This window comes from Branchiostoma floridae, chromosome 5, assembly GCF_000003815.2.
Source record: "Branchiostoma floridae strain S238N-H82 chromosome 5, Bfl_VNyyK, whole genome shotgun sequence".
NCBI lineage: Eukaryota > Metazoa > Chordata > Leptocardii > Amphioxiformes > Branchiostomatidae > Branchiostoma > Branchiostoma floridae.
Genome location: NC_049983.1, coordinates 13,936,924 through 13,964,617, shown reverse-complemented (window position 1 = coordinate 13,964,617; position 27,694 = coordinate 13,936,924). Strand labels below are relative to the sequence as shown.

The 27,694-nt window shown below is 39.4% G+C and overlaps 1 protein-coding gene across 4 annotated transcripts in view; it reads left to right on the top strand.

The window, feature by feature from the left end:
• The window catches only part of LOC118416698, a 43,462-nt gene that overhangs the window by 2,631 nt on the left and 13,137 nt on the right, over positions 1–27,694 (top strand). For 3 of the 4 annotated variants that reach the window (XM_035821889.1, XM_035821888.1, XM_035821886.1), the window contains exons 2-19: positions 13,085–13,233; positions 13,587–13,682; positions 14,047–14,119; positions 14,387–14,478; positions 14,889–15,023; positions 15,214–15,347; positions 18,276–18,388; positions 18,700–18,832; positions 19,143–19,249; positions 19,455–19,558; positions 19,809–19,881; positions 20,078–20,155; positions 20,474–20,628; positions 20,880–21,143; positions 21,470–22,658; positions 22,894–23,638; positions 23,874–24,096; positions 24,273–24,689. In XM_035821889.1, the coding sequence (XP_035677782.1) occupies positions 13,085–13,233; positions 13,587–13,682; positions 14,047–14,119; positions 14,387–14,478; positions 14,889–15,023; positions 15,214–15,347; positions 18,276–18,388; positions 18,700–18,832; positions 19,143–19,249; positions 19,455–19,558; positions 19,809–19,881; positions 20,078–20,155; positions 20,474–20,628; positions 20,880–21,143; positions 21,470–22,658; positions 22,894–23,638; positions 23,874–24,096; positions 24,273–24,689 (4,280 nt within the window). The remainder of the gene's footprint in view (positions 1–13,084; positions 13,234–13,586; positions 13,683–14,046; positions 14,120–14,386; positions 14,479–14,888; positions 15,024–15,213; positions 15,348–18,275; positions 18,389–18,699; positions 18,833–19,142; positions 19,250–19,454; positions 19,559–19,808; positions 19,882–20,077; positions 20,156–20,473; positions 20,629–20,879; positions 21,144–21,469; positions 22,659–22,893; positions 23,639–23,873; positions 24,097–24,272; positions 24,690–27,694) is intronic. The other variant, XM_035821887.1, reaches the window with a different exon arrangement.

Here is a 27,694-nt window from a genome sequence, read left to right as displayed (position 1 = left end):
ATCTCATAAGGTTCGTGTGAATCCATAGTGATTCGTGCGAATGTCACAATATTCGTGCGTTTTTGCATAGTGATTCGTGCAATTTTCATAATATTCGTGCGTTTTCGCATAGTGATTCGTGTGTATCACATAATATCCGTACGGATTTCATAGGGTTCGTGCAAATGCTTATGCACCCCTGATGCTGTGATCAAATGGACAGAAACTCAATACCATCCAAATGATGGGGCTTTGATATCTCTTTTGAGTTTTGAGTTCTCTGCCCAATTAGGACTCTGGTAGAAGATATACCCGGTCGTCCTCTAAAAATTAAAGGGGAAATGTATTTGCAATTTGAACCGTTGGAGTTAGTCTTAGTACTGTGTTAGTCTGCTGGCTCTGCTCTTATTGTATACATTATATCAATTACTGTAAATGCATTTAAGTTCGCTGGTATTTAATTTCGCGGTAGCGGGAAAAAGGACTTTTCGCGGTAGATTTAAGTTTGCGTAACTGCAGTCTAATACCATAATAGAAAAATGTTTGCGGTGGTTTTAAGTTTAAGTTTGCGGTGGTTTAAACTGGGAACATTAATCCACCGCGAACATTTCTGCATTTACAGTATTATCATTTGCAAGTGCAAGTGCAACTATAATGTTAGTAACTGTGCTTGCTTGCAGTTAATGCAACTTGTATTTGTAGCATTTAGCAAAGTAAAAATATGATATATCTGACAGCATTGCAGTTTTGATTCTTACATTAGCAGCTCTTCTATATTTGAATGATAAAAATTCTTTGGCCACTTTGCACTGTATTACCACATAAGTGGTTAAGTGGAACAGTCATCAAAATAGCTGAATGGGGTTGTTAATGAGAAATACACAAGTTAGTTATCAAAATTATGTACAACCTTACTTGGGTTTCATTTGTTCTCAGACGCAAGACTTCTATCCCCTAATACTAATAGTAATTGGAATCCTAGTAATAGAGTTGGTTTGTAGACACCTAGGCAGAGTTTACGAGGCAAAGGTTAAAAGCACCAACCCCAGTTAATGAGAACCAGATGGATTTTTGCTGTATCTGGCTTTGTCACTGTCTGAAGTGCTGTCACGGCTTGAAATACTTTTTTTTTAAAGTTACCCGCACCAGACAAATTTTACCTGCACCTTCTCAATTTAGAAATTTTGGATCATACTAAAATTGCTATTTTTTTCTTTTCAACTTTATAGGTGGTAACATTTCCTCGTCCTAACATTTAATACAGCTAATAACCACATAATCCTACATTGTAGTACATCATATGACATTTATGATTTATGTATAAAACCCAGTACATGGACCAGTGCAGATTAGGTGCAGGTAGACACCTGAAATGCCTGCACAGCTCCAATTTTACCTGCACTAACCTGCATATGCAGGTGGTATTTCGAGCCCTGGCTGTATATACAGATGAGATAATGTAAACATAGTGAACTTCAGCATCATTCACTTTTATTCAGCCAGCTGGGAATTAGGGCCCATGGCCAATTTCTGTCAAATGTCTTTACTTTCATGAGTACCCTTGTCAATAGGAATGTTTTGGTGCTATTTGCATGTCTGTGTGTCTGTCTGTCAACAGCATAACTCGAGGTGTTTGATGGGTCCTTATGATATTTATTAGGAGGAATGGGGTCAAGAAAATAAAGGTCAAGTTCAATAATTAGCTTCCTAGCAGCTTTCCTGGGTATTGCAGCGGAACTTTCAGTTTTGATATCTTGTGTTCTGAATATGCAGTGGTTGTGCTATTTTTGAGTGATGGATATCTTCTGGGGTAGAGAAAAGTGGTGTAGGTTTGGGCCCTTTTAGTGGCTTTTTTCAGAACTGCAGGGTCTAATCTTGTTTCAGAATTTGATGGATCGTCATAATTACCTTTGCCAGAATGGCTAAGGTTATGTTTTGGGCTTGTGAGTCTGTCTGTGTGTGTGTCTGTGTGTCTGTTAACAGCATAACTCGAGAAGCCTTGAATGGATCCAGATAATATTTGGTAGGTGGGTAGGGGTCGGGAAAATGAAGGTCAAGTTCGATAATGGGCCCCCTAGCGGCTTGCTAAGGTACTGCAGCAGAACCTCAATTTTTGATATCTCGTGTTCTGGACATGCTGTGGTTATGATATTTGAGTGGTGGATAGCCCTTGGGGCAGAGAGTAAGTGCGGTAGGTTTGGACCCCCTAGTGGCTTGTTTGGAACTGCAGTCGCCGATTTCCTTTCAAACTTTGGACGAGAATAACTCGAGAACGTGTTGATGGATCGTTACGATTTTTGGTATGTAGATAGCCCAAGTAACAATGTACATGATGGAATACTAATTATGCAAATCAGCAACTAATTTGCATAATTAATGAGGAAAGTTTATAAATCCGCTACATTTCATAATACGACTTTCAAACTTGTCACATATATAGCTGAGAAAGAGAGAAAAATCAATCCATATTAATTATGCAAATGACGACCTCATTTGCATGATTAATGAGAATATATAAACGTGTTGACGGATCGTCATGATTTTTGGTATGTAGATAGCCAATGGGAAGACTTACATGATGGAATTCAAATTATGCAAATCGACAGCTAATTTGCATAATTAATGAGGAAAGTTTGTAAATCCACTGCATTCCTTTATAGGACTTTCAAACTTGTCACATTTGTAGCTGAGAAGGAAAGAAATATTTATACATATTAATTATGCAGATGATGATCTCATTTGCATAATTAATGGCAAAATATGAACATGTTGACGGATCGTCATGATTTTTGGTATGTAGATATCCTAAGTAAAAACTTACATAATGAGATACTAATTATATAAATCAACAATTTGCATAATTAATGCAGAAAGTTGATAAATCCACTGCATTCCGTGATAGGACTTTCAAACTTGACACATATGGAACTGAGAAAGATGGCAGAGACTAAGAGGTGTATGTTTGGGTCCAGTAACATCTTTTCTTGAACTGCAGGAGCCGGTTTAGTTTCCAACTTTGAAAGAGAATAAGTCAAGAAGGGATGAAAGGATCATCATGATTTTTGGTATGCTGATAGCTTAAGTAATGCTTGATACAATTTAATATCATTATGTAAATAGGGATCTAATTTGTATAAGCAATGGCGAAATGTTATGAACCAACTCCGGGCATATAAAATAAAATGTAATGAGTAACACATTTATGTCTACAGACATCATTCTACATAACAAACCTGGTTTATTTGGCAAAGGTATGTGTTCGTGGAACTCTAGTTTTTAGTTTGTAGATAGTTTAAGTTATGATGTACATAATTGAATACTGATAATGCAAATCAGGATTCTCAAAAATGTTGCATATTAAAGTAATTTTTTGTAAAATTATACGAATTTTGTGCAAATTGGAAAACCACTGCACGAGTCACAGGAACTTGGAGATAAAAGATAGCAGCATTGAGCTGTGGCAACAGGAGAAGACGATGTTGTGCATAAGAAATAAACAAAAGAATAGCTCATGGGCTATTATATATGTCTATTCGATACTCACTCTGATCACTTTGATAAAAAAATAAATAACTTTATTTTCACTGAAAATTACCTGGTTGTTTGAGCTGGGTTGTTTAGGAAAATTCCTCTTTGAACCATAGCCAAAATAATGTCAACTTATTATTTTCGGTCCTATTGGTAGGCGAAGGTAATAATGCATTACAGGGCAGTTATCAAACTCATGGTGGTAACGTTTGTTGTCGAATTTGGCAACATGCATAAACCTCCTCACACAGCCTCCCACAGAAAAAATAGCAATGTTTCCTGAACAATTTTAGTATGATCCATACTTCCTAAATTCAGAATGGTGCAGGTAAAATTTGTCTGGTGCAGGTAATTTTCAATGTTACCTGCACCAGTGCAGGTATGCAGAAAAAAAGTATTTCGAGCCCTGGGGTTGAAATCCAACCCGAGGCTATATTTATTTAACCTTCAAAGCCATGAACCAATATGAATGTCGTGGTGCATCTTTTGTTAAACATTACAGGGGTTGTAGAAAAACAAAGGGACCAGTCATGCTGTCTATAATTTGCTCAATATCAAGTCGTAAAGTCAGGCGACAGCATTTTTGACATTTCAATGAGGACGAGCCTACTGCTTTAGCTTTAAAGTCAACCTAAGCAATATTAGGTCATTGAAAGTGGACATAATCTGAATAAGGCCCCCTTACCCTTAGACCCTTAGAAGTATGAAATTATGATGTGAATGTGAGAATACAATGCAGTAGATGTCAGTATCATACAGATTGCCTTATCCAGAATATTTCCACTTTTTAACGCTGTAAAAAATATCATGGGTAGAAACACTGAGTAGCATCTCTCAATACTGATTTGCATAAAAAGATTTCATTTTTCATAAGGTTTGTATATGATAGTGCTTTATCAAAGTTAATGCATTTTTCATAATAGTCTTGCGTATTTTTAATAACATTTGTCCCTTATCGCATAGTAATTTCGGGAAAATTTGTGTAAGGGCTTAGGTACCCCTGAAATGGTACTGTTGACCGGTCTTTACAAAAGTAAGTCATTTTAGATACCTGAAATGTTATTTCCTAGAAATAGTAATGTGCATTAATTACTACAAGAATAATGCCTGCTGACTCAGCTAATGCCTGTGGATTCAGGATTTTTATTACTCTGTAACTGTATACTATTGTAGTCGGCCTATCATTTGTCTTGAGTGTTCGCACCAAGATCTCTATGTTCCGTTTGCTGCATTCGTATATAGTTTGGCATGTCGTCTGTACTCAGTTGCGCGATGATGCATGTTCCCTAAGCAGATGTTTGACTCTGGCTTGCTAGCGCATTGCATTGGCCAGTGCCAGTGTTATGAAAAACAAGCTAGTACAAACTTTTTCCTGGTATACGTTTTAGGCGTTGCAATAATTGGATATTACCAAGCAGATGTTGCGTGATTCCTCTGCCACTTTCAGCATGCGTGTTGTCAGTTGTTCTATGGTTAGGCCACACTGACTTAATTTTATGGATGACATCCTCTGGTGACCCCAAAATTAACACTCGCAAAAAAAAAGAAAAATCCAGCAAAAATAAAAAGTGCTGCTAAACTACAGGATTTAACCACCCCCCCACACAGGGTTGACTGTCGCGGCAATGCCTTACAATGTCACCCCTGCCTTTTCAGACGCAGAAAACGGGTATTAGGGGCGTGGCTACTAACCGTCAGCCCATCAGAGAAATGCCTTTGTGTTGTCAAAAGGCGCCATGTAAGGCGACTCATTAATATTCAAGAGCAAGATGACAGTACTCGCATGATCAGGGCTCGAATTAACCACTTGCGCACCCTCGCCGCGACAGTAGTTTTCTCCGTGCGAGAGATGCTCAGAAAGGTTGTGATTTTTTCACGGTTCTTTCAGATATTGTTTTTGTTGCAGTCTTTATTTTCAAAAGATTGATAAATTGGACGTTTATTGAGAAAAGTGCACTTAATTTGCCCTGCATCTTTTTTTTGCTATATTTCTTCAACTGAAATGAACTGCTTTTACAGATAATGGATAAGTAGCAAATTTGGAGATAGTAACAACTTGGAAGTGGCGCAATCTGAAATGCTGATGGCGCAAGTTGGTTTTTGATTCGGGTTGCCGCCTGCGCAACCTGGCTGAAAAAAGTATTTCGAGGCCTGATGATGTTCTTTCAGTTCACTTGTTTGTCAATGCCAAACTTTAATTTTGTGCATAATTCATACATTTATCCTTCATTAGATAGGACAAGCAACTGTTTTTACTTCAATAAGAAGCTGGCTGAATAAAAATTCTGACTGGAAGCTATGTGACTCCACTGCCCACCCAAAAAAAGTCTAGGGTCGGCAGGTTTTTCTAAGGTAGGTAATTATAACGAAACAGGCCTAAACAGAAGTACAAAACCAACTGAAGCCAAGCCTCTGCGTATAGAGTACTTTTTACTGATAGTTGGTTTGATCCACACATTTAATTTTTTCTGTTGAAGAAAGCTTTATGTACTACTAGTGGTTACAACAGTATTTAGGACATGTTTATAACCAGCTGCTGCCGCACCGCGTGCCTGCGAAGCTGGTGTGTTACGCCGAACGGCGGTTATACCGGCTATATAGATACAGATAGGTGATAGAAAGCCAGTCCATCATTGACTTGCTGGAAAAACCTGTTTTCATCCCAAAAATTCCTACTTACCAATCGCCATGTATCTTACATGCAAATGTCTTACAGATGTTATCAATATGTAAATATTGTAGATGCCCCCATTAGATATCTAGGGAGTGCAAAATGTAGTAGAGAGAGACATCTGTAAATAAAAAGAATAAGAGTAAATGAGAAAAAAATGATGATTCTTTAAGTGAAGTGAAAGAAGGGGGGATACAGCATGTACAGTCAAACCTCAAAATACCACCTGCATATGCAGGTTAGTGCAGGTAAAAGTTGGGCTGTGTAGGTACTTCTGATCTCTACCTGCACACACCTGCACCAGGTTATGCACTGTGCATTATTGTGTGATGATGATTACTGATACATGTAGTTTCTAATCATTGTGAGTATATGGAACGGTAACTTGTTATTTTGTTTATATGCAAGGCAGTAATCCCATTTCTACTTTATTAGTAAACAGGTATATAAAGCATGTTCAAAAAGTTGTTTTATCCACTTTTGGGATATATCTGACTGGTGCAGGTAACATTTCTCTGGTGCAGGTAATTTCAAAAGCAGGGCTCGAAATACACTTTTCAGTCAACTTGCACCTGTGCAAATTAAGCCAAAGGTAACTTGCACCAAAAGAAACTTACTTGCACAACCCAAAATAGTGAACTGTTAACCCCTTATCTCCTCTTCTGAATATTTGCAAATGTACGTGAGTAAATGGGGATACATACCGGTAAAGACCACATGTTTGGATATTTGTTTTTCCGTAGCGTATCTTAGTTTTGGTTTGAAATTGTACAAACTGTTTCATAAAAACTGTGAATTTAGCCTCAATTAAAGACAATTCAATGTCTACAACTCGATAAGATCCATAGATTTCTTCTGGACTCTTCGAGTGACATCCATCACAGTAACTAGTCTTAAGCCTCTCCAGAATGAAGTGGTAGAACAACTCAATACAATACATATAACTGGAAAAACCAGTTGAACATTTTAAAGTCACTACTTAGTATGCAAATGTAACTCATATGCAAATCAAGGTAAGACTGCTCTGTTTGTATATATACATGTATGTTTGTGTATATATTTGCGTTTGTTTATGTATGTTTCATTGTTTCATATGAACCCTGGTAGACTAGCCCTAAATAGGGCTAAAGGGTATCGGAATAAAGGAATAAAGGAAAGGAACAGCACCATAGGAATCATTAGCATTGTAGAGATGGATTTGTCTAAAAAAAATAGTTTCCCTGGATGTCTAACCAAATTTAGAAATAACAAATTTAGGCTTTTTTTTTTATTCAGTGTTATTTTCTTTTACGTTTCAATGACAGACAATGACAATATTCTCGGTGTGTGTAAGCTTTTTCTAATGTCAGGTATTAGAGGACAAAAGTAACTTGCACTGGTGCAAGTTTGGTCTAAACTTACTTGCACCACACCAATTTTACTTGCACAAACTTGCATATGCATGTGGTATTTCGAGCCCTGCAAAAGTAAACTGTACCAGTGCAAGCAGACAGAAAAACGTATTTGGAGCCCTTTGTATGTAACAAAACATTCAACTTATAGTTGATGTCATACCTGGAGTGCTATAATGTTTAATATGGATGTGCCAGACTGGTGATAACTTGCTTTATGTCATACCTGTGATGCGAAAATGTTCGATACGGGTGTTCCGGACCGGCTGATAACTTTCCGTACGGCCCGGGCTTATCACACGGGCTCCATTCGAATAAATCGAACTGTTTCGAGTGGGCCTAGTACGGCGCCATCGAAAGTTCGAATACCTGATTCGGACGTTGGAACATTACTGTTGCAACGCTTTTTTTTCGAGGGCAACAAATTTGTTCAACTTCTGGCGCATTTCGCATCAAAACAGTGGTTTTCTCAGGCGGGTAGGACATAAATAAAATACAACACGGTGTATTCCGCATCACCCTCGGTCCCAGCCCTCCCGCGGGTTGGATCACCCTCCGGCCTTCCGCGGGTCGGACCACCCTCGGTCCCAGTCCTCCCGCGGATCGGATCACCCTCCGGCCTTCGGCCGTCGGGCAATCCGACCCGCGGTCGGGCTGGTACCTCGGGTGATACGGAATACACAGTGTTGTATTCTATATGTATCACATGAGGCTGTATTTTGTATCACACTGCTTCCATCGAATGAATTGAATGCATTCTGTGAGGGCTGCTTGATTGGAAATTTATATACCGGATTCACACATTAGAATTGCTGTCAAAATTATTCTCAGATTCTGGTGCATATCGCTTTGAAATATGTGCTTTCTCGGTCCCAGCCCCCACCATCTGCAAGATGGATGACCCAATGGCGGAACCATAGTACGGCCTGGCAGATACCAAACATGCCCAAATGATTACAGATTAGAACACTGATGACGCATGAAACGCTCTTTCCCATCCCCAACTATCCCGCAGAAACAATGTGCAATTCATGATGCAACTAAAGTGCCCACGAGCGATCCACAGGCTGTCAGGTCAAACTAGAAGAACGCTGAGACTGGGCAATAAGCCAAAAAAAAACATTTGTCATTCCAGTCAAGCACCTAACCATCCAACAAACAAACAGATTAACAAACTTTCAACTCTCATCTTGACTTGGTAACAATATTTGTAACTTGGCTGTCTACAGGACCCGTGCCTCCGTCCTGGGGCATAAATGTGCTTATTCAAGTTATTGGGAAAGTTGTAGGATGTGAAATAGATATATGACCACAGCCTTGATATTGCACCTGGGTGGCTGCTTTAAAGTATTTACAAGCAGGTTAATGTTTTATTCATCACAACAGCAAAGTAATTCTCGTACTCAATGTCCGTTTACGTGCAAGAGAGTAATTTGCAACAAGAGCTTAGTTGTCAAACAGATAGGAACAAACTGTTCATTAGGGTATTGATATTACTGTTAATTACTTTCTTGCACTATCATAAGCCTTTTATTGGCAAAGCTGAGAAGACTGCGATAACATCTAGTCTATGTGAACTATATGTGGTCACTCTAGACAAGATTCTTAAGAAATTTGCATGTAAACCATTATTCATGTAATGCAAGTTATCCCCCTAAATAACCTTGATATTTCCTCTATCAACAGGTCTAATGATGTTGAATATAGATAGCTATGTGGCACACAGTGCATACTTTATTATCATTGCATTGGATATTAGAATCTCTATTCAAATAAAGGAATGTGAATCATTTTGTTTGCTTGATCAACTGGTTTACAATACTGTATACTAGGGGTGGGTACCGGTACAGAAAATTCAGGTCCATGTAATGGTATGGTCCAGGTCCAAGAGGATCAGGTCCGAACCTGAACCTGGACCTAACTGTCTGTGAAAAATTGTGAATGGGCGATATTCAATCTGTTTGGTGAAACATTTGACTTTTTCTGGCGTTTTAAATCCTGTCTTAATGTTAACAACACCAAGGCCTAGCCTTTGTTAACTTAGACCAAGTCTGACTGTAGAAACTTGGTAAAAACTAGAAAGGCCGACATTTGCTTGGGTGCAAATACAGCATATTTCAGCCATACCCATTCCCACGCAACATTGGACTGTTCCAAGTCACCCCTGCGCAAAAGTGCAATATTTAAACTGTAAGTTATCCCCAAAAGAGAACTAATATTGTGAATTGATTCCAGGTCAAAACAGAGCTTGCCCAATATGAACCGGGCCCACATGGAAGAATATAATCTTCCACAGGAGCGCCTATGCATAACTGATTGGCTTTTAGAATTGCGGCAGCTCCTATTTTTCCGAGAGTGAAAAAAAACGCATCTTCCATTCAGAAGATTTTCATCATGAAATTACATGACGCCATCCAACAATTTCCACTTCGATAACTAGGTCTAAGTACCGTCATAATCTCCTTGTGATGTGGGTACATTTATTATTGCTTTTTTTAATCAAGTAGGGCATACGTTTTAATATGTGTACAATTCCTTCATACCAGTTAATTCATCCCACATGTATAATACTAGATTTTCTGTATCTAACAACTTCAGACTACCTAAACCTAAAACAAACAGTGGAAAACGTACCTTCTTGTACCGAGCAATTATGCTCTGGAACTCATTGCCATCTGACATTAAGGCACTGTGTACATTGTCCAGTTTTAAACAAGCCATCTCAAACATTGTCATCTAGACCTTTGACCTCTAGACACTGTGCTCTATTGTAAATACTTTGTGATTGTTGTATTTTTTAAAATGTATGTATTCATGTTGATTATCATGTTGATTCATGTTGATTGAACCTTGGAAGATTAGCCCGTAAGGGCTAAAAGGTTTCTTAATAAACAATAAATAAACAACAATAATTGTCAAGCAGGTGCAGGTGTTGTGTAGTAGGAGTGTGTTGTTGTTGTTGTTTTTTTTTCAAGCTAAAAACTTCAATCTTCTTGTTTTGTATGAGCCATTACATAAACGGAGACGTCTCGAATTTTTCCAAGAATTTTACCACCCTGTCGCTCCATTTCTTTTCTGAAAAATCCCAGGACCAACAAGTTAACTTGATTTGGTTTTATCTATATATTTCATTTTCCTTCGAATTCTTTGTTAAGTCTATGCCCTGCATACCACTGTTAAATTGTTTTACTTTGTATGCAATCAGCCATCGGACGTAATCTTGTCTGAGTGTTGTAATTTCCTGCTCGTAGCGTGCGAGACCTGGAGGATAGGAGTTTCTACCTTGTTCGGGGGTTTCTTTTCGGAGGTCAGTGGTGATACTCTGGTACTAAGAGTGTTTTATTGGGCTCAAACTCTGGCAGTTTAAAGTTACTTACAATTTGAATGTACAAAGTTTACGTCAAAAAAGAACAACAACAACACTAACGTTAGAAGTACCTGCATTTGTTTGGGAAAAAAAAACCTGCATTCTCGCCACTGTCAAACTTACGTATCAAAACTAAACGCAAACTGTCCAATTTTCCCGCGTTTTCTGCCAAGTAACATTTTCTCGATTGTCTCAACTAACCCCCAAAGTCAAATCTGCCAAAAATGATTGATAGTGCCATGCGGAATGTTGGTAAATTCATCGACACAGACTTGTATTCTGACGTTCAATGCACGCGTACCGTCCGCTACCGCTCAAATGACCCTGTCTGAACTCCAAATCCTCACAAACTACAATTTCAAACCGGGCACAGGGTAACATATGGCCACTGTAAGGCTGTAATATGCATCTGTTTGTGTATAAACGAGATTGGAAGGCCCCGCTTATGAATATTAACTAGCATTCGCCTTTCTCGTCGCTGATTGGCTGGCGTCCATAAAGTAATTAACTCTCGCTCTCCCCAGACCGCTGGCACCTGGCACCTGTGGGCTCTGGGGTCACGGGAGTTCACGGGAGAAGGCCGAAAGAAAACCAATTTCCCCTCAGAAAAGTGCAGAAATTAATAATTTGAAATTGGTTCATGCCAAAAATTTTACTTGGATCATTTTACCAACTATCTAATGCCTATCTACACCAAATTTAAGGTCATTCCACTGTAATTCAATGGTACAGGGGGTCAAAATATACCGTTGTGGTCAAAACGTGACCTTTAAACTTCAATAAAATCATTTTAGAGGCAGATATGAAAAAAATGAGAAAAAAGCACCTCGGTATTGACCCACTCTACTCTTGTGCCAAATTTCAGGTCATTCGGTCCCGGAACGACGGAGATGATTCGATTTGAAGATTTGACAGGAGAAAGAAAGAAAGAAAGAAAGAAAGAAACATTACGAATACAATATATTTCACCATACCATATATGGTATGGCTGAAATATAATGAATATCAATCAAATTTCCCCTACTTTGCTCTTTTTATTTTCTTGGCACATTAAGCCCCAAAACATGTGAACCGCCTGCTAGTATAACCTGTTCATTTTCAAATGGGTCCCCAACATCCGGTCTACTGATTTTTTTAGGTCCAGTTTTTCTGGACTGGTCCAACAGGAAAAAATTGTTATACTTACTGTATGTGTAGTCAGGGCTCAAAATCCTTTTTTCTGCATGCCTGCACTGGTACAGGTAACATTGAAAATTACCTGCACCAGACAAATTTTACCTGCACCACTTGGAATTTAGGAAGTTAATGGATCATACTAAAATTATTCAGGAACCATTGCTATTTTTCTTTTATACTTTATAGGTGGTAACAGTTGATGCATCTACACAATGTAATAATAATCCATATACACCTACATTATAGGACGTATAAAACCCAGTACATGGACCAGTGCAGGTTAGGTGCAGGTAGACATCAGAAATTCCTGCACAGCTCTCATTTTACCTGCACTAATCTGCATTTGTAGGTCGTATTTTGAGCTCTGGTAGTGTACACAGTAACTCATATGGCTTGGTGTAGTACAGCATGTCTGGGCTGGAAATATTGGGTTTACTTTTGTGCACCAAAACTTGGAGCTGTGCACCTAAGTTTTGACACCTTACCTAGATATTGGTTTTTATGTAGCATTAAACATAAACTTATAAAGAATTAGTGATAGAGTTAATCATAATGTTTCTTTCAGCAGCAAATGATGGTATTTCATACACAATGCAGTATAGCTGCTTATGATATAATCCAAAGACTCATGATGTCTGTGAATACTTAGAATGTGTCAGTGCATTTTTCTGTGAATAGAAACAAATTTACCAGCATATAGCAGCAGAACTTAAAGAAGAAAAAGATTCGGTAGTCATGGTGAGAAAGTACATCCTCACACTCAATACAGGTACTTTCCACCCATCAATGATGGATTTGTCTTAGTTAGAAATAACCACCCAATGGTCCCATCTCATTGCATGCATGTCAAATATATCTGGCGATAAGGGTACATGTACTATATGTGTTCCAGTGCAATTGACCTGTGTTACAGCATCTCAGAGTTACAGTTCACTTGATCATGTGCATTTCATCTCTACTTTTCCCCCACAGAACTACTGGAGGATATCTCGCTGACGTCCCGTGAGTTCACCCATGAGCTGCTTCCCCAGGTGTCCTTGTGCTACAGAGATCCAGCCATGAAGAACAAGATCAAACACCTCAAAATCTACATGGTCCACAACCAGGAGCTGTCCAAGGAGGTACTCCTTTTTTTAAATTTTCTCATCTTATGGCTACAATAGAAGGAAGGTAACGTTAGATAGACTAAGATTTTTGTTGAAGAGTGATGTTGCAAAATAGATTCATGTTGAAACATACTGCAGTTGATGGAAAATGATGTTTGAATGAATGTAGAAAAGTTGGCAACGTGTTGCTTTTCTGTCTGTTGGAGGTAGCTGCTTATTATTTTGTTAGAACCTAACGTCTTTCTGTATTTTGATCATACTCTGTTAGTCTTTAAACAACATTAGAAAATTCTAACTCAATATAGCGTGAAATTTGATTGCAATTTACATACTCTATGTAATATGATATAAATCTTGTGTCTTCCCAGTTCCATGAGAAGAGAAGAGAGATGAAGGGAGAGGGCAGGACAGACAAGGATCTGGCAGAACAGCTCGGCTTCCTATGCCTGGACACATTTGAAGATGTAAGATATTCTTCTAGAGCTTTGCAATGGTGTAGGTAAAATTGTTTCTTGCTCAGCAAAACTCCATACCACCAAGCAAATGGTGCCAATAGGTACTCTTTACTTTGTCTACTGTCCCTTATCTTCCAAAATATTGGTCTGTGCTCATTTTGGCTGTTTGATTTTCTGAAAAGGCTTCCTTTGATTGAAGGTAGTTTGCCATAAATCCTGCAGCAAAGGGTACAAGGTTGTTGGATTTTCTGCTGTTTGGAAGCGAGTAAGGAGCACAATTTTTTACTTAGTTGTACAAGTAACTTTAATTTCTGTCTATTCTATATTGTTAGGAATAAGGATAATGGAATAATTGTTACCTTCTGTTCACCAGGCTCAGAAGGTGTGTCAGACAGGGCTGACAGTTGGGAGCAGCTTTCTATCCAGCCTGGGACACCCCAACATGGGTAAGCTTTAAGTTAGGTTGTAGAGCAACAGAAATATACTCGCAGAACACAGAACATCGGTTTAAATATCTTCTTTACTAGCATTACAACGTTTTGTCAATAACAATAAATCATTAATTTTTTGGCAGATGAATTGTATTGATGAATTGCCTTTAGTGCACATTACTAGTTCACCATAAGTCATTGCTTGATAGAGTTGGCTGGTGAAATACTGTACCTGTCTAAATATGGTGTCTTGATCAATAACTGATTTTATTGTCTGTGTAGGAGTGTATGTATCAAGGTATGCGGACATCATCAAGCCTGGGCCCCTTATAAATGGCACAAAGGGATTCCTTATCATCTTCAAAGTCATCAAGGTAAAGTACTCCAGCTGTTCAGGATTGGGAATCTTTAAGGAGAAATTTCCAATAAGGGAGCACATTATTGAGTTAGAACCATACCAGCCTTAAAAATGTATCAATGTTCAAATCCACAAATGGATTCCTTATCATCTTCAAAGTCATCAAGATAAAGTCCTCTAACTGTTCAGGATTTGGAAACATTTCAGGAAGACTTTCCGATAATGGAGCACACAATCGACCAAAAAAAAGTTCCAATGTTGAAATTCCTGTCCTTAGTGCTGAAATGCAATCCGATGAACAAAAAGAAACTCAGTTGATGATTCTTTAAGTTCTCTTTGCTGGTAGGTATACTAAGAAAAATCAATAACTTAGTTATGTTTAGTGTTGCTGGTATTGATCTCCATTATTTTGTACTTACGTTACAGGGTAAGATGAAGTCAGTGGTGGAGAACAACTCGTGGAATTTTACCGAGCCAACACCAAACTTTGACTGCCACGTGTCCAAAGCAGTGGCTGAAATCGGGAGCCTTCAACCAAACCAGGCATTCCATGCAGCACAGGTACCTTTATCAGCAGCATATCATGAATTAGAAATGAGAATGCTTGTGTGATTTGATTTTATTGTATTGCATTCTCAAAGAACTATCAGTAGAAACTATGCGTACTATCTCATTGCCATTTTTTGTTTTCAAATTTAAGAAGCAGTTTTTTTGTTAGTATGATAATTGCTACACTATTTCATATCCACAGTACTACTTGTATGAGTTTGGAGACCTGGATATGCTGAAGCGTCCTCGACATGTGCTCCCGTATGCTGTCGTACAGTTTGAAGTGTTTGGGGGGTCTCAAACATTCCCTCTCATGGCCTCCTCAGCACAGACAAGGTATGTGACAGCCAGACAATTGACCTACTTGGTAACTTTAAATTGGTTGCATATCAAATATTTGCATCACAAAGAAATGCAGAATTGTATTTTAAGTGCCACAACAGACATTCACCAGCAGCACTTGCTACCGGTACATTTATTCCCTTCGTGAAACGAAGGGTTTGTTTTGAGTGCTGTTTTTTTGTGAGAGGGACGTTTGTCAGCCTGATAACTGGGGAAGGCATGGATGGATTGTTTTGATATTTGGTATGTGGGTAGGGTTAGACATGACGAAGGAATGGTAGGAATTGCGTTACGGCAGGGCGCTCTAGCGGAGTGTTATTGTACTGCAGCAGAACTTCCGGTTTTGATTTTTTTTTTCGGGACATGTTTGGGTGATGATTTTTAAGTGGTAAGTAGCTGTATAAATGAATAGTAAGGTGTGTAAGTTTTGGCCACTTAGGGGTTTTGCTGGGGCGGTGAAAGTCATTCTTGTGTTAGGTTTTGAGAAGGAATTATGGAAGCAGGGGTCGATGGATCGGAATGACTGTAGGTATGCAGATAGCTTAGGTAGTGATGTACATAATTGTATGATTATTATGCAAATTAGGAGGTAATTAGCAGAATGCAATAGGTATGTGTGCAAACCGTTGTAGGGTACGTGTCTGTGGACAGAAAAATCTCATGAACGGCATGACAGATTGATCTGATATTTGGTATGTGGGTAGCTCTTGAGACAGTGAAGAAACGTACATGGCGTTTTATCGTTTAGTGGCTTTTGACGGTTTTGCCGGGGATGTTTGTAGTTGGAAAATAGGTCCGGCAGTAAACCAGTGTGGCTATATTTGGGTGTAATGGTGTAACGGTTCTATATTTAGGTGATTACGTCATGCCAGCGTGGGCTGCCGACCCCACAGGAAGTGACCCCCAAGGTCATAGTTGCGACAGACGTTTGTATCGAAGACTACAAGAAAATGGTTTATAGGGATAGTACATTATACATGATGGGGTGTACATGTATCCCATAAGATTTGATAATCTGTAGACCAAGAATAAGGGTAATGATGATATTGTATACAGGGGCGTATATCATACGTTTTAAAAGGGTCTATACGCGTAACAGTTACTACCGGTACAATACATTGCTGGACAAAGTTACGTAAAGTTTATGTACGAAGTGGAGCAGGGTTAAGTGTTTTTCACAGTAACTTGTAGTCATTGATATGATTGTTTATAGGGACTGTACATTAGACATATGGGATACACAATGTAGTGGACTGCATTGTGAAACAAAGAATGTTACATCATCATTGTTGCAAGCAACAAGTCGGCAATAATGATCTTTACCGCAGGAGTCGTATATTATACGTAAAGGGGGTTGTACAAAAAACTATTATTACTTTGTGGAAAGGTCCATGCAATGTATCAAGTCGTCAATATTTGTTTTATCTCGATAGTCCATTATACACATTGGAAGTATATAACGTACTAAATTGCGGAGCTAGGCAGCAATGTGCATATTTAATATCTATAAATATCTTTTTTTCAGTTACAAATGTAATACATGTACGTTTGACTGTCCTGTTATGAAATGCTGCGGAATAATTAATTGTGCAAACTAGCCCCTGGTTTGCATTGATAGAACTTGATTATAGAAGGCATCCCCCAAGTTATCTAGAGATATCAAAAATCACGACGATCCGTCAACCCTTCCCATGTTATTACCCTCCAAAGGGATGATGCAATTGCGCACGCGCGTAAGACTTGGTGTAAATTCCGGGAATTTTTACAAAGGCCACAGCAAGTAAATTTTATGGATGACATCCTCTGCAGACTGCAAAAAAAGTGCGATAGGGTGAAAAAAAACAAGATAGGTGAAAAAAAATAAGACAGCTACATTTTCAAAAATAGGCACCATAAAGTTCTGATGACTGTTGTAAAAAGAATTAAAGGGACAAAACATGGCATCAGAGCCAACAAGGCAATCATTCCTGTTTTTAAGACATACACTGACACTAGTGTCGTAGACTGGCATCATCAACAAATTTGGTAAGCACACTCATAGCTTCCATATATCCAATAAATTTTATTTCTACAACTACAGTCCTGGGTACCTCGCAAGTGTCACTTGTACAAGTACAATCATTAGGCTACAACACAACATATTTGCTAATTATGGTACTTTATCGTCATGTTGACGGTCCCTGCAGAAGATAAAATTCTTTTTTTTCTGAAATCAGGCGAAATTTAATGCACTCGCGGATGTCATCCATAAAATTTACTTGCTGTGGCCCAAACGGACATACTAGTACACTACTCAGTTAGGCTAGTAGTTCTCTCTTTGTTAGTTACATGTGTCTTATGTTTGAGTATCTGCTAATATGAAATGAAGTAGGCTTATAAACTGTCCTCATTACCTAAGCAAATTAGCCCCTAATTTGTATGATAAAATTTGATTATGTAAGGCATCTCCAGAGCTATCTCACTCATTCGCTCGCTCACAGTCCATGACAAAAACTATCTGCATTCCAAATACCATGACAATCTGTGAACCAAATTATTCCACTCCAAAGCAACTACATAGGCTCGGAAAAAATCCTGTAGAATTCCGGACAATTTTGCCAATCGGACGTATCATATACTGTTAGGCTAGCCCCTGAGATGTCTATAAAAAAACACCCTCAAACCACCACACCCTCACCCATTTCACGAAGGTTGAGTTCTGCGAACGCTTGTTAGTAGTTGTTTTATACATGAGGTTGATTCTTTGAATTCTGGCATTTTGTTTTGTACCACTAAGGTGAAAAAGACGATCTCATAAACAGCAATGTTTCATTGCACAATATTCGCTCTATATGGTTGTTACAGAACTGTAGCATTAACTTCAAACATTTTACTGTACTGTACTACAATGACATTTTATTGTTGTTGACTTGTCGTTGTCAGGTTGCCCCAAAGACCACATCCGTCCTACCCACCAGTCAGTACACCTAGGCCCTCCAGCATGTCTCATGTGGGGCCATCCTACGCAAGCTATCCTTCAGCACAGATGATCGAAGGTAAGTGCATTATGGTTTTGAAATATAGTTTTACCTTATGTAGCACAAATAAGTCTTGTACACGTAGTAGTAAATTACATTATTGGTACCATATAGAATTCCAAATTAGCAGCATGCAAGTAGCATGTTTAGAACCATCTTTTTATACTTATTGTATTGATTATAGTCAATCAGTTAATGAATGCATGAAAATTGATTTTAGCTGTACTAAAATGGGGATAAGTCCTTATCAGGTAGAATATTAAAGGGTCTGTAGAATAGTATGCTGTTTAATCATAGGACAATTTTTCAAGTTATTTTTTTTATGTCAGTAGCTAGGAGGCCACAAATAGATCTAACAGAGGAGGGGTATGAACTGTGGAGAGGTCAGCTTGTGAACAAGGAGAATCCACTGTGTGAAATCCAGCTCCGCTCACCTACATGCACTCTCCTACCCATACAGATGTAAGAGAACTCTTCCACAGTTTCTTAAGTAAAAGTCACTGTTAACATGTACATTGCAATGTGTGCTTTCAAATTTGTCTTAAGGTGATACCCGGCCTTCCGTTATCTTTGACTCACTTTCCATAGAATGTATATCATTCATGTGTGACATGATTTGTCTACAGTCTCTGTTGATATAATTTGTCTACAGTTCCTGTGTAATCTCATCATAGTTGTAATTTACTGGTCCAGCACACCAGGCAATGTTTTTTTTGTGTATGTTTTTTGTGTGTGTGATAATTTTTAATGGTGGCTTCTGTATCACATACAGGGAACAGCAGATCTGCATCAGTGGCAGGATTCCCTTCCACAAGCTCCAGAAGAATCTGCCTTGTCCCATCTTCACAAAGCTGCCTAAGGTGTCAACTCATAGGGAAGGTGAGGCCAAATACTCAAAAAACTTTTGTATTCTGGCAAGAAGTAAACCACACAAAGGATTGTTTAATTGTATACAGGTATGGAGCATGACTGAATTGTTGCTTTAGTGTGGTGTTTATTTCAATCAGTCAAAGCTACAACTTGAAGAGTATTTTCGTATAGTACATTTATGGTGGTATATCATGTGTTTTCTCTCCCTTCACAGTTCATATTGGTGACAAGTACTTTATCTACTGTGAAGTGAAGGCAATAATAGATGTGGAGAACAAGCTAGTCTCGCTGCTCAACTTCATGGAAAAGAGAAAAGAGGTTGGCATCCTTTGTTTCCTAACTGTTATTAACTTGTGGATACCAGCTTTATGGTACAGGAAAATCAATTCAGACTACCAAGGTCTAGTCTTCATAGTTCTTTAATTCATGCTACTTTGAAATTAACACTTTGATATCAATTTTTGTTGGAGTTGTTGGAGAATCCTGTTAAGGGATGTGCCCTACAGTGAACAGTGTTTGTAGTCGGTAAAAGATGAACCATTGGACTTACACCTGTTTCTGTCTCCAGGCTTGTGTAGCTGTCCTACCAGATGGAGTGCAGCTGCTCATGTTCCCCAGCTGTCAGATGGCACAAGACTTAGGTATGTGACATGGCAGATGCATCTATCAACATTTGTGTGACACTCTTTTAATTATGGTATTTCAAAGTTGGTTTATAACTGTGTGACCAAGACTGGCCTAGAATGACCAGCTAACAGAATCATAAGTTGTATCTCTGGCAGCACCTGGATATGTATGAGATTGAGAGTTGATGCAGTATGTTCCCTCTCTCTGCAGGTATCATTGACCCCAGCTCCCCCATGGTGCTACATGGGCTGTTTGTGTCACCCTCCCCCATGCTGGCTTCCCTCAGAGGTTGGTTATATTCCTTACATAAATATTTTTGATACATCGTGGCATAAATAGACTCTCTCTCAAAAATACAGGGGACCAGTAACATGGTAGCTTTATCTCAACAAAAAAATAAATTCGTAGTGATATTCATATGAACCCTTTTTTTACTTATTATGAGTTTACTGATTTGAGTGCCCACAAAACATTGTCTTGACTTTAATTCATGATGACTTCTTTTTGCCCACTCGTCAATTTGTTGAAGCGTATGTGTGGTTTAAATGTTTGATGAAATTGATCCTAAGACAGTATCTAACAATATGTTGTGTTCATTTCCTACAGATTGTAGCCTGAGGAAGAACATCAAAGCCCCTGTGGATGGCTCATCTCTGTACGGCTCTCCCTCTCCTGCCACACCTTCCTCCTCTGCAGCAGAGGCGGACTCCCCAAAGACACCTAAGGTGGACACAACGGAGCTCAGGAGTGCCATGATGCAGGTACGATCTTAGCAAACTGCTGACCTTTGGCATGTTGGTATAATGTTTGTCACTTCTGTATCTGTATCTACATAACCGAGATAGCTGCCCTTCGGCGTAACACAAGCTTAACTTCTCCTCTGCTATGTAAGCAACAATGAATGATTTCAATTTTTAGCTGTAAACTAAAATTTAAACTCAATGCATTTACATCCTTATCATCAATGTTCTTAGAGACTTACAACAGGTCTTTTTAAAATCTTCTTCCAAAGGTGTTTGAGCTTCAGAAGATGCAAGCTGAGGGGAACATGACTGTCCAAGATTCAATCCAGAACCTGGAGCGACAAAACCAGCTGCTACGCAACCTTCAGGCGAAGGTGGAAGTTCACAGTAAGACGCTGGCGGAGGCTCAGCAGAAGAAGGTTCTTCAGGAGACAGATGCCTTTGACAACACAGACTTCACTGTTCCCAAGTACCCCATTGTGTCACGGCTGCAGCTGGAACAGTGTTTCACTCATCAGTACTCGTTCACCCATGTAAGAGCTCGCATTTGTATCTGAAATGTCTGCGTTTGTGAGAAGATGATATTGACAATTCCTGTTAAAGCACCCTCTTCATCTTTTAGTGCTAAAAGGGTTATATGCTCTTTTGAAAAGATTTCTTTTAGATAACTAATTAGAATGGGTATGCATCATAAAGTCATGTCAATTAGATTTACAACATTTGACCATTGTAAAAGATTTAGAAACTGAAATTTTGAAACTGCAACTATGTGAACTTTTTACATTGTATGAAGACAATAGCCATAGTTTTCTTATCTCTGAAAATCACATTTACGGTAGCATACTCTTTTTGTTTGCAGCGTTGGCAGCTTGAGCTCCAGAGACGGCAGCATCAGCCAGCCAACATGGACCCTCGTCTGGCACAGGTTCCAGCCTTTCCTCTTCAGCAGCACAGTGGCCAGCCCTCCAACAGGATGGGTCCCACGCCGTCCCCTTACCCCCATCAGATGTACCCTCTCGGACCACACTCACCCCACCCCCAGGGACGGAACATGCCCTTGCTGGGAACTCCAAACCAGTCATCAGTTCCAGGTTCCATGTCTGCACATCCCCGTCCCCCCATGTATCCATTGTCGTCTTACGGAGGATCAGTCCCAACACCATCTGGGTCGACCCCACCACAGCTAGCTGCCACACCCTCCTATTCACCCAGCGGGGCGTCGCCTTTTCTCCAGCAACCGGCCTCAGGGCCGCAGGGTAGTTCTCGGTTGGGGAAGTTCCCGCTGTCCTCTCTTCCTCCAAACCAGAAAGCGAACGATCCACGCCTGAGGAAACACTTAGAGGCCATGCAGCCAAAGGTCCCTGCCATGGCACGGACCAGCTCATTGCCATCTGCACAGGGAAGCACGCCTACAACTACAGCAGCATCACCGCTTTTAAACTCACCACTCATTACGGCATCTTCCCCACTTCTAGCAAGTGAAAAGACTACTCCATCAGACTCACCAACAGGGGTTGTTAGCATGGAGAAAGTGCCTCCAGCAAGAAGTCATTCCCTCTCTGAGCACCTTGATGCACCAACAAGACCCCTTCCTAAAAAAAAGGAGCCACCGCCGCCTCCAAAAGTTCAAGAGGTACCTGTATCAGCTCAGGCTCAAGAAGAAACAGACAAGTCTAAAGTTCCAGATGCAGGACCTACAGACAAGGAAAAGCCATCTACTAAAGCTTCAGGCATAGCAAAGGGAAAAGATGCAGCTTTGCAGCCTAAGGCTGGGGTAGTGAGCAATATTCCCTTAGAGGAGAAAGAAGAAATGAAGGCATTTCTGGACACTGTTATTGAGGAGACACAAGCAGAAAGTAAGATTTCTAGTGCATCTGAGATGAAGAATTTCCTGGACACTGTTGTGATAGGAAAGCCACAGAAGAAAAAGCCACTAAAGGAAAAGGAAAAAGTGGTGGTGACTCAGAAGAAGATGCCTGAGAAAAGGAAAGAGAGACTGGAGAAGGAAAGACTTCCTGAGAAAAAAAGGATCAGAATGCCAGAGGAAGGTAAACATACTTTTCATGGCCATTTTCAAATTCTTTTACTTAACTTTGGCATTTTTGTCTGTTCAATACTTGATTCTATCTTACAAGTATTGGTGTTTAATGTATTCCCCAGACTTATCCAAATATGAGAGTTTGTTGTTTTTCTGTGGCACTGTCAGTGTTAGAATGCTTGTTACATTCCTGTCAATTACAGTATGCTTACTTTCTCTGTTTTTTTCTCCCACAACTTCCATAGATATAATAAAGAGGTGCATGCTGCCAAGCATAAGCAACTTAACCATTCCACGAAAGAAGCCTGCTCAACAAGAGAAACCATCTGTGGTAGAGTACAACCATGGTGCCGGCTCTACAACAATAGACTACCAACACGGCTCTTCCTCTGGACCAAAAATCAGTCCAGTGTCCAAGGTGGTAGATTATGGGCACGGCAGAGACAAAGTGGAACAGTCAGTGGAGGAAGAGGAGGATGCTGACATCAGGATGCAAGCAATCGTGGTGGACTATGGGCACCAGCCACCAGCTACAAATCTGATAGACACAGAAACACTAACTACCACGGACACTGTTTCAACCGCTGATGGGAGCACTATAATGGACGACCTACAGCATCCTCCTGCTGGCATTGATGATAAGGTTATGAAAGAGCATGTTCAAAGTGCTGACTTAGCACAACCCAGGCCTGCAGCTGCCACAGATGCTAAAAAACCTATGCCAGAACAGGAACAGTTTGATTCAAACTTAGAAAGGCAGATGTCCAATGAGGTTGAACCAGACGAACAAGAGAGTGTGGTTGAGGAATCTGAGGAGGAATTAACAGAGGACTTCCTCTTCTGTAGAGATGTGTCCTATGGAGCTACAAATAATTCACTAACTGTGACTGTTAGAACTGTAGATGATGAAGAAGAAGATGGGACGACTGTCTATGATGGATTGACAGACAGTGAGGCCCTAGAGCTGAGTGTTGTCAGAGCTGTCTTTTCGTGAGTACCAGTCTTTCTTCTCTGTCTTTTTGTTTTGTGAGCTGCCGCCTTCCTGATTTCTGTAATTTATGGAATAGCAAATGTTGCTACAATATTATGCATAACATTAAATACCATATTACTCTCCCTGTTATGGGCTTGTTTGTTCAGCAAATTATTTTAGGTACAGTGGTAAGTCAGCAAGGAGAATGTTACTTGGTAAGAGTTTTAAAGAAGAATTTACTTTTTTTTTAAGGCATTACTATCTTGGTGACCTGGACCTTCAGGAGAATGGAGAGGACTTTGCTGAGCATGTGCGAAACAGTATCCACGCAATGCACACTACCAATCAGGAGGTCAGCACTGCAGACAGGCATGTTGTGGAAAATGCTGATGCAGCAAAGGAAAAGGAGGATGAAAACACCAGTGTACCTGCTACTGAAAGCACCAACAAAGCAGTTACTGATTCTAAGATTCAGGTATGTAGTCATTGCATTGGTTCTAAAGCAATTACGTTGTATGTTATTCTTAACTTGATCGTTGATTGAGATATGGTAAAGGAGACAAAATGATATGGGACCAAAAAAAATTATGTTTTTATTGCTGGCAAATCTTGCTGTGGTTCTGAAGGTGTTCAAACTTATTTTCCATCTAGGACAACACCAAGAGGAAAAGTGCAACACTGAGTGAAAAAGCCACATCTTCATTCAAGCTGCGTGGTAAGAACTACTATGAGCCATCTCAAGACCTGGGGGTACTGATGAAAGATCTGACCAGCCCTTCCTATAAAAGGAGCGCTGCTCACAGGCCAATGGAAGTAACAGTGTCTGAGCTTGTGCCTAGTCCCACCAAGAAGTTTGGGAATTGTTCTGAGAAATTTCGACACTCCAAGAACACCAAGGACTCCCAAGAGCTTGATCACACAGCAATTCATGCAGACAAGGAAGCTGCAAGGAAACATAGTGAAAATTCAAATGTGCAACAGATGTTGAGGTTGTTGGACGATGATCTTAAATCTCATCAACAAGAGGAAGGGCAACAAGAGCAGGACTTGTACAAGGCCTATGAGAAGGTGAGAAATTTGTTCCTTTACCGTTTTCCAAGTTGCCTTTTTGTCAGTATTCGTCAGTCTTGCAGCCAATAATGCATGTTGTTGTCAGAACTCTATTTTCCTCGTTTTGCATTGGTCAAGGTATGATAACGGTGGACTGTGTTGTTGTCAGGCATGAATTCTGAGGTTATTGGTGTGCATTCCGACTCCATTCTATATATTGAGCTATAAGAATGAAGCTTCATACCAAATACCTCAGGATTTATGCAATAGAAAGGTTTCAAAAACTAGTCACCTGAGAATTCAGACGTTATCGTATGTGTATATTTCTGTTAGGGATTCTCGTTCCTAACCTACTTCTCTCTATTTATAGTATGCACTATTACGATTCCCCATGTAGGCGTATGGTGCATCTGTCATGAAGCAGTATTGAGTTGGAGGAGGTTATTGTACTGTACTCTGTCCAGTCTCTCTCCCCCAGTACAAGCTGATGACACTTGCTGCTGATTATTACAAAGGTTCTGGTGTTCCCAGCTTGAGTTAGCAGGAGATGTTGTTGACTACTCCCTCCTGTCCCAAGAATTTAATAACTTTGCAAAGGGATACGTGCAATATTCTTTCACACACTTGTTTAAGAGAAGTACCTCTGGCACATGATTTGCCCCAAGATTTGATTTTCTCTGACACCTGAGTCACTGCAAAACCGGCAGTGGTTGAAAGGAGGCGCCTAACTTCAAACTTCAACTTGTGTTCAAAGGGAGGTGGCCACTCAAGAAACCTTTCTATGTGAGGAGCCATCTACTGTACATATGCCAAGGAGCTGCTACAGTCCAGGAACTCTCAAGAGATTTATTTTCTGAATGAAGACCTTTTGCCCAAGATGTGTAATGATATCCAAGGAAGATGTCTCTTCCCTCTCTGTGTCTTCCAAGTCTTGATAGCTGCTGTTGCTGAATGGAGTAACATGTTACACAGGTGAAGAAACAATGTACTGTCTCACAAGGAAAACTCTGGAGCTTTGCCTTCTGATGTCAGTTGGCAAGAAACATTTTGCATCCTGTCCAGCAAGGACCTCTGTGCCTTACCTGAGCCAGCTTTTTGTATGTGTCATCTAGATCTGTGCCTTCCCATATGGAAGCAAGGAGAAATCAGTATTTTTAGATGTGAATTAAAGGAACAACTAGGTAAGAAACAAGTTCAACAGAACTACAAGTAGAACGGTCGGAAAATCTATTTTTTACGCGTAAGCTATCAAAGGATGCGAGATACATTTCAGTAGTGGTAGTACGGTTCTGTGTTTAAAAGGAATTATTGATACATAGCAATTATGGTTTGTTTACGGAACTATCATTGATGTATGTAATCTTTTGCTTCCGAAAGCAATTTATTGAGAACTCGTTCTGATCTTCTCATGGCACAATTTGATAATCATGTTTGTATATTGTTGGACAGTAAATTTATACCCCTTTAGTTTAGGGATCAGTTTAGTTCTAACAGGGATTAATATGGTATCTTCAAGTTGGCAGAACTTCAGAACTACATATTTTTATGTAAAGTTTAGTGCTAATGCTGTTTCCTGTGCACAAATGACAAGGACATCATGCAGCCAGTAAACAGATTTTTTCTCATATCTGACAATATTATATTGCATAGTTCATATGATTCATCATTATGTATATTAAATCATTTCTTGATTATGAAACTATATTTGCTTGCATGTTTCTGTTTTTATGCAGCATTTTTCAGTGTCATTACCACATTGTGTTACAGTTAGTACAGGTTTAAAACAATTCAAAATGTTTTTGTTTGGGGTCATATATTTTAGATTAAATCTAATTATATTTCAGGCTTCAGAACCTTAAAAGTGATGAGCTTCCATAGATTTTTCTGACCAATTCAAAATCTGTTGTTATTTATCAAAATGTATGTGAGCTTGAATCTGCTGATAAATAGCTTTGACTGACACTTAACATATAAAAAGCATCAAAGTTAAAGCTAGAAACTCATAGTTCTTTGTGAAATTTATCAAGATGTCCATGTACGCCTTCCAAGATACCTGAAGAACAAACTACAGCATGGAGCTCAAATGTGCAAAGTCCTGGACCGACATCCACAATGTGTTGACCAAGGAAGAAGAAGATTTTGGTCTGTACTCAACCCTAACAACATGACAATACAGACCGTCTGGTTTTACTTGACTAACTTGTGCTGGAAAGTTACCAGAAGGCCATGTGTCAGAGGTGCATGTGTTTAGAACTAACAGAATGTGGTGTCAGAAGTGTCACTTCATTGCAACTTAAACATGTTCATGGAAATTGTCCAGTACACCTTTCAGGAATGACATGTCATTGCTCTCCCATAAAGATACTAGAGAGAGAGAACTTGGCCAGAACATGTGTGTGTTCCAAGGTTTTCATCATATCTAATGACAGTATAGTGTGTCATCAGATCATGAGCATGCATGCACCAGCCCTTGACAGTTTGGCAGTTCAAACATTGGCTTCTTATGTGCCCCATGTGAAATCCCATTATCAATAGCTTATAGGCTTGTATACTTCTACTTATGTGGCAAAATATAACAAATGCTAATCAAATATTGCTATTTTGCAATTGTTATCAAACAGATTGTAAATTTAGGTGTATGATCTCATTTGCATAATTGATGTGACTGAAAAATTGCAGGCTTAGCTAGTAAGATATCAATTTAGCAACAAGAATCTCATGCCAATTTGTTTTTAACATAATTTATGCATTTCTTGGAAGCAAAGACTAGCATATTATCTGCATGCAAATATATATTCATTTCGGATGCTATACTCATGCAGGTTACACTTAAGCATGTAAGTTATGAGGTTATTGATTTGCAAATTAGGTGTTTGATTTCGAATGACATTAAGAGGTCTTTAATGCTTTTGGCAGGATATAAAGCAAAAGAGGACAAAAGGAGGCGATAAACCTGAGAAAGCCATGGGTAAAAAGCATCATCAGTATTCAACAGCAATTCAGTTGTTTCATACAGACAACAA